This window comes from Salvelinus fontinalis, chromosome 15 (assembly GCF_029448725.1).
Source record: "Salvelinus fontinalis isolate EN_2023a chromosome 15, ASM2944872v1, whole genome shotgun sequence".
NCBI lineage: Eukaryota > Metazoa > Chordata > Actinopteri > Salmoniformes > Salmonidae > Salvelinus > Salvelinus fontinalis.
Window position 1 is genome coordinate 10,161,253 of NC_074679.1, and position 20,107 is coordinate 10,181,359.

The window sequence follows — 20,107 nt, forward strand, 5'->3', positions numbered from 1 at the left end:
TAACCAGAAATGATTTGATATTTAAAGACTGCTGCATTGGACCTTTTAAACGCAGGACCGTGTGTGTGTATTGCGGCGTTCACGCTAGGCGGACCAAGTATATTCTGAAATGGCAAACTTGCTAACTGGTTGAACGCATATAACTACAACCAGTTAGAAATGTCAGTTCCCTGGTTAAGACTAGCAAGTGAACGAGGCCTGTGCGTGAACAAGGCCTGTGTGTGAACGAGGCCTGTGCGTGAACGAGGCCTGTGCGTGAACGAGGCCTGTGCGTGAACGAGGCATGTGCGTGAACGAGGCATGTGCGTGAACGAGGCCTGTGCGTGAACGAGGCCTGTGCGTGAACGAGGCCTGTGCGTGAACGAGGCCTGTGCGTGAACGAGGCCTGTGCGTGAACAAGGCCTGTGCGTGAACAAGGCCTGCGCGTGAACAAGGCCTGCGTGTGAACAAGGCCTGCGTGTGAACAAGGCCTGCGTGTGAACAAGGCCTGCGTGTGAACAAGGCCTGCGTGTGAATAAGGCATGTGCGTGTTTGTGACACGAGGAAACGTGACAAACGGATCCTTGTACACACAGCTGTTCAGGGAGGTTCTGTGTGTCTGTGTTATTCTTTTACAATTATTATCTTCCCTTACCCCCCCCCCCCCACCTTACTGCCATTTCTACACTGTTAACTTCCCTTGCAGCCTACTGCCATTCCTACTGAGTTAACATGAAACACAGTGTAGAAATGTCACTAAGGTGCCAGGGAAGTAGAGTTGACGGGAGGCCTTCTTATCGTAAAGGGAGTAGTCTTGTTGCCGTGTTTGTTATTGAACGCAGACGTCCTGTCCGGTGTCAGGGCCAGACTTGATATGACAGATTGTGCCTCAGTCTCTGCTGTTGTTTTGTTATAGGCCCATGACAGGCCGAGGAATGTTATCCTGTACAGATTTTCTGTTCTTTGCTACCTAGCAATAATCTACTATACCAAGGTAGAACTTTACTCACCCTGGACAATCATTCACCACACACACGACAACCGTGTTTGTGAGTGGTGTGTTGGCATGTGGACATGGGGAAATTTGACAAAAAAAAAAAAAAAAAAAATCACTGATATTACAGCCAGACCAGCCATGCTTGCACCAATCCAATGCTTTTAAAATGCATGACAGGGGCATATTAGGTGAAGGTAGAAACTGGGACCGCAACCTGATTGGCAGTAGAGACTGGAGTACAGCGCCCTCTTATGGCCAGAAGACAAACTACACCTTTAACAGACAGTCTTCAACACGGTTCTTTAATTCATATCCACATTCAGAGAGAAATCCGTACAAATCATCATTACATACACATGTTAAAACAAGATTATTTTATATTAAATACTTTGATCCAGCATCATATACAAATGGCAGTACGGAGAGAATACTGCACATAATTCCAGAAACTTTAGTTCAGAACATTAAATAACAAGCAGTTACAGATTTCCCCAATAATCTATAATGCATTTTATACAAACAATTTTTTAAAAATAATCTATTGACTTCATTGTAACATGTCAAACACCCTTGTCAAGCCAGCCAATTTGTGACTTGACGTACAGTATATAAAATAATGAGTGAGAATATATAAACAGTGTACAGCGTCGAAGATAACATCACCTTACTTCACCTTTCTTCTGTTCAATGCTTTAAAACTGGTACCTTTATTCACACAATTTCGCCGACCCAAACTGTACTGCACTGGCTCGGATATTGTCTTTCTACATCGCCCTTTCCAGCATGGTTTGGGTCTCTAGAAGTGAACAGAGCTGGCTGGTAACATCTGGGGTGTATTCATTAGGCAAAACATTGTGCAACGAAAACAAGAGTTTCTATTGGACAAATTCAGGTAGGTCCCTCCCCGTTTTGAACGGTTTGGCTTCAAAAGCAGGCTGAACTTAGTGAACTGGACTATAGCGAGCCAAAGAGTAAAGTTCAGGTAGGAACAGTCCAATAGGAAGACAGCGTGGCTACCCATACATTGTGGAGAGTGTTAGAGTGTTAGTGCATTTCCTCAGTGTCATCATGTGTCCATGTAGTGTGTTAGTGTGTTAGTGACTATGCGTGCATTTCCTCAGTGTCCATGTAGTGTGTTGAAAACATTACTCCCAGCAATATAAGTGTCCATGTGTGTGACAGACCTGTGTGTGTGTGTGTGTGCGTGTGTGCGTGTGTGCGTGTGTGTGTGTGTGTGTTCAGGGGTAGGAGACGAAGTTAGCGGGGAAGATTCCAGTCCGTCCGTTAAGCGTTCCCTCCCACCAGTCATACTGTGACTCTGTCTTGGTAACCACAGTGATGCGATCGCCAGGGTTGAAGCTCAGGTCGCCAGGCTGTTGTCCTGTGAACGGGTGTACCGCCGTGACGACTACAGGCCCCGCGTCCCACGTCTCGACCCCACCTAGGGAACAGTCCAATGAGCACAGGTGTATTCAGTGAATAACAGGCCTTGTTGAACGCACATCAAGTCATTACATGCAACATTCTCAAATCAACCTGTTACTGAGTGAATGTTGCAGATACAACGCGGGAAACTTGTGAGCGTGTAACAGATACGATTCAACGGTTTCAGACCCACACATTAAATGTTACCTTTCAGGTATTATAACTGTCTATTTGTAAAGTCTTTAAATGTAAATTGTATTTTTGTCTAATGTATTTTTCGTTATGTGTCGAACAACATCGATCCTAATAATAATAAATACCGTAATCATTTTGGACTGTCCTTCTGCTACTTGGACTTCTCTTATAGGATTCTGAAACAGAAATACAACAGCGAGTGTCACCACAAGAGGGCAATACCAGCGCAGAGACAGAGAGAGAGCGCAGAGACAGAGAGAGAGCGCAGAGACAGAGAGAGAGCGCAGAGACAGAGAGAGAGCGCAGAGACAGAGAGAGAGCGCAGAGACAGAGAGAGAGCGCAGAGACAGAGAGAGAGCGCAGAGACAGAGAGAGAGCGCAGAGACAGAGAGAGAGCGCAGAGACAGAGAGAGAGCGCAGAGACAGAGAGAGAGCGCAGAGACAGAGAGAGAGCGCAGAGACAGAGAGAGAGCGCAGAGACAGAGAGAGAGCGCAGAGACAGAGAGAGAGCGCAGAGACAGAGAGAGAGCGCAGAGACAGAGAGAGAGCGCAGAGACAGAGAGAGAGCGCAGAGACAGAGAGAGAGCGCAGAGACAGAGAGAGAGCGCAGAGACAGAGAGAGAGCGCAGAGACAGAGGATATGACAGAGGGGGTCTGGCAAGAAATATTACAATCAGTTCTTGGACACATTGCCCTCGATGGTTGTGAGGTCTGGGGTCCACTCATCAACCAATAATTCACCAAATGGTACAAACACCTAACTAAGAATCTGCATGCAGAATTTAGCAAAAATATACTTTGTGTACAACACAAAACACAAAACAGAGCAGAATTAGGCCTGTAGTTATCAACATCCAGAGAAGAGCTGTTCAATTCTACATCCACCTAAAAGGAATGCTCACATATTCCACCACAAAGCCCTGACCTACAGAGATGAACGTAGAGAAAAGTCCCCTCAGCCAGCTGGTTCTGGGGCTCTGTTCACAAACACAAACAGACCTCACAGAGCCTCAGGACAGAAACACATTTAGACCAAACCAAATGATGAAGCAAAAAAATAACTATTTTGACACACTGGAAATGATCAACCATAAAAACAGAGCAAACTAGAATGTTATTTGGCCCTAAACAGAGAGTTCACAGTGGCAGAATACCTGACCACTGTGACGGAGACAAAATGAAGGAAAGCTTTGACTATGTACAAACGTGGCCTAAAGTTGAGACTGACACAAATATTAATTTACAAAGTTTGCTGCTTCAGTGTCTTTAGATATTTTTGTCAGATGTTACTATGGAATACTGAAGTACACTGCTCAAAAAAATAAAGGGAACACTTAAACAACACAATGTAACTCCAAGTCAATCACACTTCTGTGAAATCAAACTGTCCACTTAGGAAGCAACACCGATTGACAATAAATTTCACATGCTGTTGTGCAAATGGAATAGAGAAAAGGTGGAAACTATAGGCAATTAGCAAGACACCCCCCAATAAAGGAGTGGTTCTGCAGGTGGTGACCACAGACCACTTCTCAGTTCCTATGCTTCCTGGCTGATGTTTTGGTCACTTTTGAATGCTGGCGGTGCTTTCACTCTAGTGGTAGCATGAGACGGAGTCTACAACCCACACAAGTGGCTCAGGTAGTGCAGCTCATCCAGGATGGCACATCAATGCGAGCTGTGGCAAGAAGGTTTGCTGTGTCTGTCAGCGTAGTGTCCAGAGCATGGAGGCGCTACCATGACAGAGAGAGAGAGAGCGCGAAAGAGAGAGCAGGATAACGAGAGAGAGAGAGAGAGAGCGCGAAAGAGAGAGCAGGATAACGAGAGAGAGAGAGAGAGCGCGAAAGAGAGAGCAGGATAACGAGAGAGAGAGAGCGCGAAAGAGAGAGCAGGATAACGAGAGAGAGAGAGAGCGAAAGAGAGAGCAGGATAACGAGAGAGAGAGAGAGAGCGCGAAAGAGAGAGCAGGATAACGAGAGAGAGAGAGCGCGAAAGAGAGAGCAGGATAACGAGAGAGAGAGAGCGCGAAAGAGAGAGCAGGATAACGAGAGAGAGAGAGCGCGAAAGAGAGAGCAGGATAACGAGAGAGAGAGAGCGCGAAAGAGAGAGCAGGATAACGAGAGAGAGAGAGCGCGAAAGAGAGAGCAGGATAACGAGAGAGAGAGAGCGCGAAAGAGAGAGCAGGATAACGAGAGAGAGAGAGCGCGAAAGAGAGAGCAGGATAACGAGAGAGAGAGAGCGCGAAAGAGAGAGCAGGATAACGAGAGAGAGAGAGCGCGAAAGAGAGAGCAGGATAACGAGAGAGAGAGAGCGCGAAAGAGAGAGCAGGATAACGAGAGAGAGAGAGCGCGAAAGAGAGAGCAGGATAACGAGAGAGAGAGAGCAGGATAACGAGAGAGAGAGCGAAAGAGAGAGCAGGATAACGAGAGAGAGAGAGCGAAAGAGAGAGCAGGATAACGAGAGAGAGAGAGCGAAAGAGAGAGCAGGATAACGAGAGAGAGAGAGCGAAAGAGAGAGCAGGATAACGAGAGAGAGAGAGCAGGATAACGAGAGAGAGAGCGAAAGAGAGAGCAGGATAACGAGAGAGAGAGCGAAAGAGAGAGCAGGATAACGAGAGAGAGAGCGAAAGAGAGAGCAGGATAACGAGAGAGAGAGAGCGAAAGAGAGAGCAGGATAACGAGAGAGAGAGAGAGAGAGCGAAAGAGAGAGCAGGATAACGAGAGAGAGAGAGAGAGAGCGAAAGAGAGAGCAGGATAACGAGAGAGAGAGAGAGAGAGCGAAAGAGAGAGCAGGATAACGAGAGAGAGAGAGAGAGAGCGAAAGAGAGAGCAGGATAACGAGAGAGAGAGAGAGAGAGCGAAAGAGAGAGCAGGATAACGAGAGAGAGAGAGAGAGAGCGAAAGAGAGAGCAGGATAACGAGAGAGAGAGAGAGAGAGCGAAAGAGAGAGCAGGATAACGAGAGAGAGAGAGAGAGAGAAAGAGAGAGCAGGATAACGAGAGAGAGAGAGAGAGAGAGAGAGAGAGCAGGATAACGAGAGAGAGAGAGAGAGAGAGAGAGAGAGCAGGATAACGAGAGAGAGAGAGAGAGAGAGAGAGCAGGATAACGAGAGAGAGAGAGAGAGAGAGAGAGAAGGATAACGAGAGAGAGAGAGAGAGAGAGAGAGAGAGAGAGAGAGAGAGAGAGAGAGAGAGAGAGAGAGAGAGAGAGAGAGAGAGAGAGAGAGAGAGAGAGAGAGAGAGAGAGAGAGAGAGAGAGAGAGAGAGAGAGAGAGAGAGAGAGAGAGAGAGAGAGAGAGAGAGAGAGAGAGAGAGAGAGAGAGAGAGCGCGAAAGAGAAAGCAGGATAACGAGAGAGAGCGCTAACTAGAATGCTACTTGGGAGGGTGTGTGACGACTGCGTTTGAAGTCTGCTCTGCACATACACACACACACAGCTGGTCTTATTACCCAAGGTGCATTGTGAAGCCAGTATGTTTATTTTGGCTGGATTTGAGGTCACAGTTTAATACATCACCAAGAAAAAAAAAAAAAATCTCTACCATCACGTCACACTTCACCTGCAGCGAAAACACACACACACACACACACACACACACACACACACTTTTATCTCGTGCCGTGTCGACAGTGGTGTGTTTTGGCATGGTGGTCGGACACTGTGTAAATGAAAGCATTCCCCTTGTCACTGAACCACTGAAAGATGATCAAACACCTACCAGAATGGCGGCAGCAGCTGCCATACAGTCAATGGGACAAAGCCCAAGACTACCACAGACATTTGAAGGAGTAATGACAGCCCTGGCACGCAGAGAGATAAAGAGGAGAGATAAAGAGAGAGAAAGAGAGATAAAGAAAGAGAGCGATAAAGAAAGAGAGATATAAAGAAAGAGAGATCGAGAGAGAGATGAGAAAAAGAGAGGAGAGAGAGCAACAGACAAAGGGAGAGATAAAGAGAGGAAAGAGATAAGAGGGGGAAAGTGACTAAGAGAAAATAAATCACCCACTCCCACACAGACTTCTCCATCCTAAGTAACCTGATTCAACCTGCATAGAAGCACGTTAGTCTTAGATCCGCATGGTGGATTTGTTTTTATGCGCTAGATTAGGGTTGGAGTGGAAACCTAGTGGAGGGTAGTTCTCCAGGAACAGGGTTGGAGTGGAAACCTAGTGGAGGGTAGTACCCCAGGAACAGGGTTGGAGTGGAAACCTAGGGGAGGGTAGTTCTCCAGGAACAGGGTTGGAGTGGAAACCTAGTGGAGGGTAGTTCTCCAGGAACAGGGTTGGAGTGGAAACCTAGGGGAGGGTAGTTCTCCAGGAACATGGTTGGAGTGGAAACCTAGGGGAGGGTAGTTCTCCAGGAACAGGGTTGGAGTGGAAACCTAGGGGACGGTAGTTCTCCAGGAACAGGGTTGGAGTGGAAACCTAGGGGACAGTAGTTCTCCAGGAACAGGGTTGGAGTGGAAACCTAGTGGAGGGTAGTTCTCCAGGAACAGGGTTGGAGTGGAAACCTAGGGGAGGGTAGTTCTCCAGGAACATGGTTGGAGTGGAAATCTAGGGGAGGGTAGTTCTCCAGGAACAGGGTTGGAGTGGAAACCTAGGGGAGGGTAGTTCTCCAGGAACAGGGTTGAGTGGAAACCTAGGGGAGGGTAGTTCTCCAGGAACAGGGTTGGAGTGGAAACCTAGGGGAGGGTAGTTCTCCATGAACAGGGTTGGAGTGAAAACCTAGTGGAGGGTAGTTCTCCAGGAACAGGGTTGGAGTGGAAACCTAGGGGAGGGTAGTTCTCCAGGGACAGGGTTGGAGTGGAAACCTAGGGGAGGGTAGTTCTCCAGGAACAGGGTTGGAGTGGAAACCTAGTGGAGGGTAGTTCTCCATGAACAGGGTTGGAGTGAAAACCTAGTGGAGGGTAGTACCCCAGGAACAGGGTTGGAGTGGAAACCTAGGGGAGGGTAGTTCTCCAGGGACAGGGTTGGAGTGGAAACCTAGGGGAGGGTAGTTCTCCAGGAACAGGGTTGGAGTGGAAACCTAGGGGAGGGTAGTTCTCCAGGAACAGGGTTGGAGTGGAAACCTAGTGGAGGGTAGTTCTCCAGGAGCAGGGTTGGAGTTAAAACCTAGTGGAGGGTAGTTCTCCAGGAACGGGGTTGGAGTGGAAACCTAGGGGAGGGTAGTTCTCCAGGAACGGGGTTGGAGTGGAAACCTAGGGGAGGGTAGTTCTCCAGGAACAGGGTTGGAGTGGAAACCTAGGGGAGGGTAGTTCTCCAGGAACAGGGTTGGAGTGGAAACCTAGTGGAGGGTAGTTCTCCAGGAACAGGGTTGGAGTGGAAACCTAGTGGAGGGTAGTTCTCCAGGAACAGGGTTGGAGTGGAAACCTAGTGGAGGGTAGTTCTCCAGGAACAGGGTTGGAGTGGAAACCTAGGGGAGGGTAGTTCTCCAGGAACAGGGTTGGAGTGGAAACCTAGGGGAGGGTAGTTCTCCAGGAACAGGGTTGGAGTGGAAACCTAGGGGAGGGTAGTTCTCCAGGAACAGGGTTGGAGTGGAAACCTAGGGGAGGGTAGTTCTCCAGGAACAGGGTTGGAGTGGAAACCTAGGGGAGGGTAGTTCTCCAGGAACAGGGTTGGAGTGGAAACCTAGTGGAGGGTAGTTCTCCAGGAACGGGGTTGGAGTGGAAACCTAGTGGAGGGTAGTTCTCCAGGAACGGGGTTGGAGTGGAAACCTAGTGGAGGGTAGTTCTCCAGGAACAGGGTTGGAGTGGAAACCTAGTGGAGGGTAGTTCTCCAGGAACAGGGTTGGAGTGGAAACCTACGGGAAGGTAGTTCTCCAGGAACAGGGTTGGAGTGGAAACCTAGTGGAGGGTAGTTCTCCAGGAACAGGGTTGGAGTGGAAACCTAGGGGAGGGTAGTTCTCCAGGAACAGGGTTGGAGTGGAAACGTAGGGGGGGTAGTTCTCTAGGAACAGGGTTGGAGTGGAAACCTAGGGGAGGGTAGTTCTCTAGGAACAGGGTTGGAGTGGAAACCTAGGGGAGGGTAGTTCTCCAGGAACAGGGTTGGAGTGGAAACCTAGTGGAGGGTAGTTCTCCAGTAACAGGGTTGGAGTGGAAACCTAGTGGAGGGTAGTTCTCCAGGAACAGGGTTGAGTGGAAACCTAGTGGAGGGTAGTTCTCCAGGAACAGGGTTGGAGTGGAAACCTAGTGGAGGGTAGTTCTCCATGAACAGGGTTGGAGTGGAAACCTAGGGGACGGTAGTTCTCCAGGAACAGGGTTGGAGTGGAAACCTAGTGGAGGGTAGTTCTCCATGAACAGGGTTGGAGTGAAAACCTAGTGGAGGGTAGTTCTCCAGGAACAGGGTTGGAGTGGAAACCTAGTGGAGGGTAGTTCTCCAGGAACAGGGTTGAAGTGGAAACCTAGGAGAAGGTAGTTCCCCAGGAACAGGGTTGGAGTGGAAACCTAGTGGAGGGTAGTTCTCCAGGAACAGGGTTGGAGTGGAAACCTAGTGGAGGGTAGTTCTCCAGGAACAGGGTTGGAGTGGAAACCTAGTGGAGGGTAGTTCTCCAGGAACAGGGTTGGAGTGGAAACCTAGTGGAGGGTAGTTCTCCAGGAACAGGGTTGGAGTGGAAACCTAGTGGAGGGTAGTTCTCCAGGAACAGGGTTGGAGTGGAAACCTAGGGGACGGTAGTTCTCCAGGAACAGGGTTGGAGTGGAAACCTAGTGGAGGGTAGTTCTCCAGGAACAGGGTTGGAGTGGAAACCTAGAGGAGGGTAGTTCTCCAGGAACAGGGTTGGAGTGGAAACCTAGAGGAGGGTAGTTCTCCAGGAACAGGGTTGGAGTGGAAACCTAGAGGAGGGTAGTTCTCCAGGAACAGGGTTGGAGTGGAAACCTAGTGGAGGGTAGTTCTCCAGGAACAGGGTTGGAGTGGAAACCTAGAGGAGGGTAGTTCTCCAGGAACAGGGTTGGAGTGGAAACCTAGTGGAGGGTAGTTCTCCAGGAACAGGGTTGGAGTGGAAACCTAGGGGAAGGTAGTTCTCCAGGAACAGGGTTGGAGTGGAAACCTAGTGGAGGGTAGTTCTCCAGGAACAGGGTTGGAGTGGAAACCTAGGGGAGGGTAGTTCTCCAGGAACAGGGTTGGAGTGGAAACCTAGTGGAGGGTAGTTCTCCAGGAACAGGGTTGGAGTGGAAACCTAGGGGAGGGTAGTTCTCCAGGAACAGGGTTGGAGTGGAAACGTAGGGGAGGGTAGTTCTCTAGGAACAGGGTTGGAGTTGAAACCTAGGGGAGGGTAGTTCTCTAGGAACAGGGTTGGAGTGGAAACCTAGGGGAGGGTAGTTCTCCAGGAACAGGGTTGGAGTGGAAACCTAGTGGAGGGTAGTTCTCCAGGAACAGGGTTGAGTGGAAACCTAGTGGAGGGTAGTTCTCCAGGAACAGGGTTGGAGTGGAAACCTAGTGGAGGGTAGTTCTCCAGGAACAGGGTTGAGTGGACACCTAGTGGAGGGTAGTTCTCCAGGAACAGGGTTGGAGTGGAAACCTAGTGGAGGGTAGTTCTCCATGAACAGGGTTGGAGTGGAAACCTAGGGGACGGTAGTTCTCCAGGAACAGGGTTGGAGTGGAAACCTAGTGGAGGGTAGTTCTCCATGAACAGGGTTGGAGTGGAAACCTAGGGGACGGTAGTTCTCCAGGAACAGGGTTGGAGTGGAAACCTAGTGGAGGGTAGTTCTCCAGGAACAGGGTTGAAGTGGAAACCTAGGAGAAGGTAGTTCCCCAGGAACAGGGTTGAAGTGGAAACCTAGTGGAGGGTAGTTCTCCAGGAACAGGGTTGGAGTGGAAACCTAGTGGATGGTAGTTCTCCAGGAACAGGGTTGGAGTGGAAACCTAGTGGAGGGTAGTTCTCCAGGAACAGGGTTGGAGTGGAAACCTAGTGGAGGGTAGTTCTCCAGGAACAGGGTTGGAGTGGAAACCTAGGGAGGGTAGTTCTCCAGGAACAGGGTTGGAGTGGAAACCTAGTGGAGGGTAGTACCCCAGGAACAGGGTTATAGATTCCTGGTTTAGAAGCTAAGTTAACTGAGAACACATTCTCCATTACAGCAAAGACCTAGAGAAGAGGTGCACTGACTGTGTTGCAACAAGAGAGGCTGGTGAGGACGTTGGTGATGAAGGGTTTAGGGAAAGGGTCACTCACCTGTGCTGCCAGATTTGAAGGTAGAGATGCTTGGATAGAGGGAGGGCTTCACTGCTATAACACATCACACACACGTCAGTCAAAGACATAGGAATATCCTTATGGACAAAGAATTGTAACCAACCCACACAAACAATGTGTCACTGACTACAAAGCAGGCATGCTGTTACTGGTAGAAAACCACTACTGTGTGTGTGTGATAGTAATACGTGTGTGTATGTTTGTGAATCTGTGTGGGTTACCCTCCGTCCTGTATGTGCTAGCAGGTCTCTGTGTTGCAGGAGCTCGGGGTCTAGCTGGAGGACCACTGGAATGAACGGCCTACCCAGAAACAGAGGAATGGAAGGAGAGAGAGAAGCATCAGACTAACCATACGCATCCCCAACTAGCAGGGTACACGCATCCCCAACTAGCAGGGTACACGCATCCCCAACTAGCAGGGTACACGCATCCCCAACTAGCAGGGTACACGCATCCCCAACTAGCAGGGTACACGCATCCCCAACTAGCAGGGTACACCCATCCCCAACTAGCAGGGTACACTCATCCCCAACTAGCAGGGTACACGCATCCCCAACTAGCAGGGTACACGCATCCCCAACTAGCAGGGTACACCCATCCCCAACTAGCAGGGTACACGCATCCCCAACTAGCAGGGTACACTCATCCCCAACTAGCAGGGTACACTCATCCCCAACTAGCAGGGTACACTCATCCCCAACTAGCAGGGTACACTCATCCCCAACTAGCAGGGTACACTCATCCCCAACTAGCAGGGTACACTCATCCCCAACTAGCAGGGTACACTCATCCCCAACTAGCAGGGTACACTCATCCCCAACTAGCAGGGTACACTCATCCCCAACTAGCAGGGTACACTCATCCCCAACTAGCAGGGTACACTCATCCCCAACTAGCAGGGTACACTCATCCCCAACTAGCAGGGTACACTCATCCCCAACTAGCAGGGTACACTCATCCCCAACTAGCAGGGTACACTCATCCCCAACTAGCAGGGTACACTCATCCCCAACTAGCAGGGTACACTCATCCCCAACTAGCAGGGTACACACCAACCACACACATCCCCAACTAGCAGGGTACACCCCAACCACATTGATGGTCCGCTGTATAAAGACAGTACTATTCATAACATATGGGTTTGATTGTCTGCTGTATAAAGACAGTAGTATTCTATAACATATGGGTTTGATGGTCTGCTGTATAAAGACAGTAGTATTCCATAACATATGGGTTTGATGGCCCGCTGTATAAAGACAGTAGTATTCTATAACATATGGGTTTGATGGTCTGCTGTATAAAGACAGTAGTATTCCATAACATATGGGTTTGATGGTCTGCTGTATAAAGACAGTAGTATTCTATAACATATGGGTTTGATGGCCCGCTGTATAAAGACAGTAGTATTAGTATTCTATAATATTTGGGTGTGATGGTCTGCTGTATAAAGACAGTAGTATTCTATAACATATGGGTTTGATGGTCTGCTGTATAAAGACAGTAGTATTCTATAACATATGGGTTTGATGGCCCGCTGTATAAAGACAGTAGTATTCTATAACATATGGGTTTGATGGTCTGCTGTATAAAGACAGTAGTATTCTATAACATATGGGTTTGATGGCCCGCTGTATAAAGACAGTAGTATTCTATAACATATGGGTTTGATGGTCTGCTGTATAGACAGTAGTATTCTATAACATATGGGTGTGATGGTCTGCTGTATAAAGACAGTAGTATTCTGTAACATATGGGTGTGATGGTCTGCTGTATAAAGACAGTAGTATTCTGTAACATATGGGTGTGATGGTCTGCTGTATAAAGACAGTAGTATTCTATAACATATGGGTTTGATGGTCTGCTGTATAAAGACAGTAGTATTCTATAACATATGGGTTTGATGGTCTGCTGTATAAAGACAGTAGTATTCTATAACATATGGGTTTGATGGTCTGCTGTATAGACAGTAGTATTCTATAACATATGGGTGTGATGGTCTGCTGTATAGACAGTAGTATTCTATAACATATGGGTGTGATGGTCTGCTGTATAGACAGTAGTATTCTATAACATATGGGTGTGATGGTCTGCTGTATAAAGACAGTAGTATTCTATAATATATGGGTGTGATGGTCTGCTGTATAGACAGTAGTATTCTATAACATATGGGTGTGATGGTCTGCTGTATAGACAGTAGTATTCTATAACATATGGGTTTGATGGCCCGCTGTATAAAGACAGTAGTATTCTATAACATATGGGTGTGATGGTCTGCTGTATAAAGACAGTAGTATTCTATAACATATGGGTGTGATGGTCTGCTGTATAAAGACAGTAGTATTCTATAATATATGGGTGTGATGGTCTGCTGTATAGACAGTAGTATTCTATAACATATGGGTGTGATGGTCTGCTGTATAGACAGTAGTATTCTATAACATATGGGTGTGATGGTCTGCTGTATAGACAGTAGTATTCTATAACATATGGGTGTGATGGTCTGCTGTATAAAGACAGTAGTATTCTGTAACATATGGGTTTGATGGTCTGCTGTATAAAGACAGTAGTATTCTATAACATATGGGTGTGATGGTCTGCTGTATAAAGACAGTAGTATTCTATAACATATGGGTTTGATGGTCTGCTGTATAAAGACAGTAGTATTCTATAACATATGGGTGTGATGGTCTGCTGTATAAAGACAGTAGTATTCTATAACATATGGGTTTGATGGTCTGCTGTATAAAGACAGTAGTATTCTGTAACATATGGGTTTGATGGTCTGCTGTATAAAGACAGTAGTATTCTATAACATATGGGTTTGATGGTCTGCTGTATAAAGACAGTAGTATTCTATAACATATGGGTTTGATGGCCTGCTGTATAAAGACAGTAGTATTCTATAACATATGGGTTTGATGGTCTGCTGTATAAAGACAGTAGTATTCTGTAACATATGGGTTTGATGGCCCGCTGTATAAAGACAGTAGTATTCTATAACATATGGGTTTGATGGCCCGCTGTATAAAGACAGTAGTATTCTGTAACATATGGGTTTGATGGCCTGCTGTATAAAGACAGTAGTATTCTATAACATATGGGTTTGATGGTCTGCTGTATAAAGACAGTAGTATTCTGTAACATATGGGTTTGATGGCCCGCTGTATAAAGACAGTAGTATTCTGTAACATATGGGTTTGATGGTCTGCTGTATAAAGACAGTAGTATTCTGTAACATATGGGTTTGATGGCCCGCTGTATAAAGACAGTATTATTCTGTAACATACAACAATGGAGTACCTTAATAATCCTATCGATCCAGTATCAGTACATCAATATAAACTACCGCTGTGATTACCTTTCTGTCCGTTTCTTACCGACTGATGATGGCCTCTTTATTGAGGAAGGTTTTACTGACTATGACTGGGAGATGCGGTTGCCATAACTACCTGCAATGTCAAGATGAATGCAACTGAAAAGTGTAAGTAGCTCAAATGTGATGTAAATACAGTATTCAGTCAGTGGTATCCAGAACCATATATGATATACTGTATATTACCAGAGGAGGCTGTTGAGGAGGAGGGCGGCTCATACTGTCTGGAACAGAGCGAACGGAATGGCATCAAACACCTGGAAACCATTCCACTCCAGCCATTACTACAAGCCCGTCCTCCCCAATTAAAGGTGCCAACAGCCTCCTGTGAAATATACACACAAGTATTTAGAAACACCCCTTCAAATGAGCAGATTTAGCTATTTCAGCCAAACACGTTGCTAACAGGTGTATAAAGTGGAGCACACAGCCATGCAATCTCCATAGACAAACATTGGCAGTAGAATGTCCCGTACATTTAGAGCTCAGTGACTTTCAACGTGGCACCGTCATAGGATGCCACGTTTCCAACAAGTCCGTTCGTCCAATTTCTGCCCTGCTAGAGCTGCTCCGGTCGACTGTAAGTGCTGTTATTGTGAAGTGGAAACGTCTAGGAGCAACAACGGCTCAGCCACGAAGTGGTAGGCAACAAGCTCACAGAACAGGACCGCCAAGTGCTGAAGCTCATGAAAATCATCTGTTCTCGGTTGCAACACTCACTACCGAGTTCCAAACTGCCTCTGGAAGCAACGTCAGCACAATAACTGTTCATTAGGAAGCTTCACGAAATTAGTTTCCGTGGCCGAGCAGCCGCACACAAGCCTAAGATCACCTAAGATCGCAATGCTAAGCATCGGCTGGAGTGGTGTAAAGCTTGCCGCCATTGGACTATGCAGCAGTGGAAACACCTTCTCTGGAGTGATGAATCACACTTTACCATCTGGCAGTCCGACGGACGAATCTGGTCTTGGCAACTGCCAAACCAACGCTACCTTCCCGAATGCATAGTGCCAACTGTAAAGTTTGGTGGAGGAGGAATAATGGTCTGGGGCTGTTTTTCATGGTTCGGGCTAGGCCCCTTAGTTCCAGTGAAGGGAAATCTTAACGTTACATCATACAATGACATTCTAGATGATTCTGTGCTTCCAACTTTGTGGCAACAGTTCGAGGAAGGCGCTCTCCTATTTCAGCATGACAATGCCCCCGTGCTCAAATCGAGGTCCATACAGAAAGGGTTTGTCGAGATCGGTGTGGAAGAACTTGACTGGCCGGGCACAGAGCCCTGACCTCAACCACATCGAACACCTTTGGGATGAATTGGAACACCGACTGCGAGCCAGGCCTAATCCCCCAACATCAGTGCCCGACCTCACAAATGCTCGTGGCTGAACGGAAGCAAGTCTCTGCAGCAATGTTCCAACATGTAGTGGAAAGCCTTCCCAGAAGAGTGGAGGCTGTTATAGCAGGAAAAAGGGGGGGGGGACCAACTATATTAATTCCCATGATGTTGTAATGAAGTGTTTGACGAGCAGCTGTCCAAATACGTTTGGTCAGTCATGTAGTGTATTATAATAATATAGTACCTTCTGCTCTAGGTGATTGGCTGTCCACTCAGTAGTGTATTATAATAATATAGTACCTTCTGCTCTAGGTGATTGGCTGTCCACTCAGTAGTGTATTATAATAATATAGTACCTTCTGCTCTAGGTGATTGGCTGTCCACTCAGTAGTGTATTATAAAAATATAGTACCTTCTGCTCTAGGTGATTGGCTGTCCACTCAGTAGTGTATTATAATAATATAGTACCTTCTGCTCTAGGTGATTGGCTGTCCACTCAGTAGTGTATTATAATAATATAGTACCTTCTGCTCTAGGTGATTGGCTGTCCACTCAGTAGTGTATTATAATAATATAGTACCTTCTGCTCCAGGTGATTGGCTGTCCACTCAGTAGTGTATTATAATAATATAGTACCTTCTGCTCCAGGTGATTGGCTGTCCACTCAGTAGTGTATTATAATAATATAGTACCTTCTGCTCCAGGTGATTGGCTGTCCACTCCGTAGTGTATTATAATAATATAGTACCTTCTGCTCCAGGTGATTGGCTGTCCACTCCGTAGTGTATTATAATAATATAGTACCTTCTGCTCCAGGTGTTTGGCCGTCCACTCAGTAGTGTATTATAATAATATAGTACCTTCTGCTCCAGGTGATTGGCTGTCCACTCAGTAGTGTATTATAATAATATAGTACCTTCTGCTCCAGGTGATTGGCTGTCCACTCCGTAGTGTATTACAATAATATAGTACCTTCTGCTCCAGGTGATTGGCTGTCCACTCCGTAGTGTATTATAATAATATAGTACCTTCTGCTCCAGGTGTTTGGCCGTCCACTCAGTAGTGTATTATAATAATATAGTACCTTCTGCTCCAGGTGTTTGGCCGTCCACTCCGTAGTGTATTTTTCTGTGTACGTCTCCAGGACACAGTACAGGTCATCAGCTTCTGGGGGAGGTTCTACATCTCCATTCAATATGGCCGATGCACGGATGTCCTGGGAGTAGAACCTAAAACACACACACACACACACACACATTAATACAACACACACGTGCGCACACACACACAATATTTCAACACACACGGTGTGTAACGTACTTGCGGTTGGTGTCTTTGCGTTCTATGAGGCAGGATCCCTCCAGAGAGACTCCAGCAAACAGCCCTCTGGACTTACAGTACGTAAACACGGCTGCTGTACTACGTAGGGCTACATCAGCCTCCAAGTTCCTACACACACACACCACACACACACACACACACCACACACGAGAGATAGAGGAAGATCGGAGTGTTGAGAATGGTACACGGATCAGAATCCCACTACTTAGCGATGCATATCGAAGGAGACCATTTATACTTCACTGGCATCAGAAACCATCCAATATACTGGACCACGTCTCTGGCCGTCGTTGTAAATAAGAAAATGTTCCTAACTGACTTGCCTAGTTAAATAAAAGGTGACATTAAAATGAAGAAAACCAGACGTCTGTCCGTGTGTGTGTGCAGGTTGAACAAAGAAAAGGCAGTCCCATCTGACATTAACCTCATTGTGTTATTGTTGCTATATTTAAACAGACACCCTCAGACCCCCCCCCCCCCTCATCTCCACCCGGCCTTGTTTGATGCCAACTGTATTTTTCTTATTATAATTACCCAACCTGGCGTGTCATTCTAAATAAAGACTGAGAGGGAGTCCGCATCATTCCACCTCCACTCATTAACAACAATTAACCTGTGACAAGAGCAACCCCTCACACACACACACACCTCCACCCTCTAAAACATTAAAACCACTTCTACAGCTCTCACTTCTTCTGTCAACACACAGTAAGCACTATCCCACCCCAAAACACACGTCACAAAACCATTTCCCCTCCACAATCCCTGCTCAGACATTCAAGTGTCCACAAAGCATCCAGTTTAAATAAGGTGTGAGCTAGGTGTAGAACTGGTGTGACTAACACAGCCTCGGCGGGGACCCCCTAACCCACGGCCTCGGCGGGGACCCCCTAACCCACGGCCTCGGCGGGGGACCCCCTAACCCACGGCCTCGGCGGGGGACCCCCTAACCCACGGCCTCGGCGGGGGACCCCCTAACCCACGGCCTCGCGGGGGACCCCCTAACCCACGGCCTCGCGGGGGACCCCCTAACCCACGGCCTCGCGGGGGACCCCCTAACCCACGGCCTCGCGGGGGACCCCCTAACCCACGGCCTCGCGGGGGACCCCCTAACCCACGGCCTCGCGGGGGACCCCCTAACCCACGGCCTCGCGGGGGACCCCCTAACCCACGGCCTCGCGGGGACCCCCTAACCCACGGCCTCGCGGGGACCCCCTAACCCACAGCCTCGGCGGGGACCCCCTAACCCACAGCCTCAGGGCTGGAACACATTAAAAGGGATGAGCCATGGTTGGACACTGACTGGTTTTGGCCAACCAAGGACCTAGTTTATGATGAGTGTGTGTTCGTTCACCTCCCCATCGGTCCCACCGCCACAGTACAGTTGCCCCCCAGAGTGAGGTTCCCTCCTTTAGAGAACGAATCCACCGCTCTGCGTTGCATCAGAATCACCACCAGGTCTGATACCTAGACACACACAGACAGAGACACACACACAGACAGAGTAGTGTTAAGTTCGGACTGGGAAAAGGGGCGCGAGAGACTGGGAAAAGGGGCGCGAGAGACTGGGAAAAGGGGCGCGAGAGACTGGGAAAAGGGGCGCGAGAGACTGGGAAAGGGGGCGCGAGACTGGGAAAGGGGGCGCGAGACTGGGAAAGGGGGCGCGAGACTGGGAAAGGGGGCGCGAGACTGGGAAAGGGGGCGCGAGACTGGGAAAGGGGGCGCGAGACTGGGAAAAGGGGCGCGAGACTGGGAAAAGGGGCGCGAGACTGGGAAAAGGGGCGCGAGACTGGGAAAAGGGGCGCGAGACTGGGAGAAGGGGCGCGAGACTGGGAGAAGGGGCGCGAGACTGGGAGAAGGGGCGCGAGACTGGGAGAAGGGGAGCGAGACTGGGAGAAGGGGAGCGAGACTGGGAGAAGGGGAGCGAGACTGGGAGAAGGGGAGCGAGACTGGGAGAAGGGGAGCGAGACTGGGAGAAGGGGAGCGAGACTGGGAGAAGGGGAGCGAGACTGGGAGAAGGGGAGCGAGACTGGGAGAGAGACTGGGAGAAGGGGAGAGAGCGGGCATAAAGCAAAGCGACACAAACAACAGAGTTACATATGGAATAATCAAGAGTACAGTCAATAACACAATAGGAAAAAAAGTCTATATACAGTGTGTGCAAATGGCGTGAGGTGGTAAGGCAATAAATAGGCCATAGTAGCGAAGTAATTACAATTTTGCAAATTAACACTGGCGTGATAGATGAGCAGATGGTAATGTGCAAGTAGAAATACTGGTGTGCAAAAGAGCAGAAAAGTAAATAAAAACAATATGGGGATGAGTTAGGTAGATTGGGTGGGCTATTTACAGCTACAGCAGCGGTACATAGCTGGTGTAAATGTGTCAGGTTTGTAGGCCACCTTGCACGCACACGCTTTTTCAGTTCTACCCACAAATGTTCTATAGGATTGAGGTCAGGGCTTTGTGATGGCCACTCCAATACCTTGATTTTGTTGTCCTTAAGAAATTTTGCCACAACTTTGAAAGTATGCTTGGGGTCATTGTCCATTTGGAAGACCCATTTGCGACCAAGCTTTAACTTCCTGGCTGATGTCTTGAGATGTTGCTTCAATATATCCACATAATTTTCCTTTCTCATGATGCCATCTATTTTGTGAAGTGCACAGGTCCCTCCTGCAGCAAAGCACCCCCCACAACATGATGCTGCCACTCCCCGTGCTTCACGGTTGGGATGGTGTTCTTCGGCTTGCAAGCACCCCCCTTTTTCCTCCAAACATAATGATGGTAATTATGGCCAAATAGTTATATTTTTGTTTCATCAGAACAGAGGACATTTCTCCAAAAAATATGATCTTTGTCCCCATGTGCAGTAGCAAACCGTAGTCTGGCTTTTTTAATGGCGGTTTTGGAGCAGTGGCTTCTTCCTTGCTGAGCAGCCTTTCAGGTTATGTCGATATAGGACTCGTTTTACTGTGGATATAGATACTTTTGTACCGGTTTCCTCCAGCATCTTCACAAGGTCCTTTGCTGTTGTTCTGGGATTGATTTGCACTTTTCGCACCAAAATACGCTCATCTCTAGGAGACAGAACGCATCTCCTTCCTGAGCGGTATGACGGCTGCGTGGTCCCATGGTGTTTATACGTGCGTACTATTGTATGTACAGATGAATGTGGTACCTTCAGGTGTTTGGAAATTGCTCCCAAGGATGAAGCAGACTTGTGGAAGTCTACAATTTTTTCTGAGGTCTTGGCTGATTTCTTTTGATTTT

At 48.0% G+C, this 20,107-nt stretch overlaps 1 protein-coding gene across 1 annotated transcript in view; it reads right to left on the minus strand.

Annotated features, from left to right (window-relative positions):
* Positions 1-1,264: 1,264 nt before the first annotated feature.
* sh3yl1 (SH3 and SYLF domain containing 1) overlaps positions 1,265-20,107 on the minus strand; it is a 48,429-nt gene continuing 29,586 nt past the window's right edge. Inside the window, exons 5-11 of the mRNA XM_055862681.1 lie at positions 18,189-18,301; positions 16,814-16,942; positions 16,578-16,722; positions 11,003-11,081; positions 10,761-10,814; positions 2,722-2,772; positions 1,265-2,417 (exon numbers count right to left, since the gene is read on the minus strand). Coding sequence (XP_055718656.1) covers positions 2,215-2,417; positions 2,722-2,772; positions 10,761-10,814; positions 11,003-11,081; positions 16,578-16,722; positions 16,814-16,942; positions 18,189-18,301 — 774 coding nt within the window. The 3' untranslated portion in view covers positions 1,265-2,214. The remainder of the gene's footprint in view (positions 2,418-2,721; positions 2,773-10,760; positions 10,815-11,002; positions 11,082-16,577; positions 16,723-16,813; positions 16,943-18,188; positions 18,302-20,107) is intronic.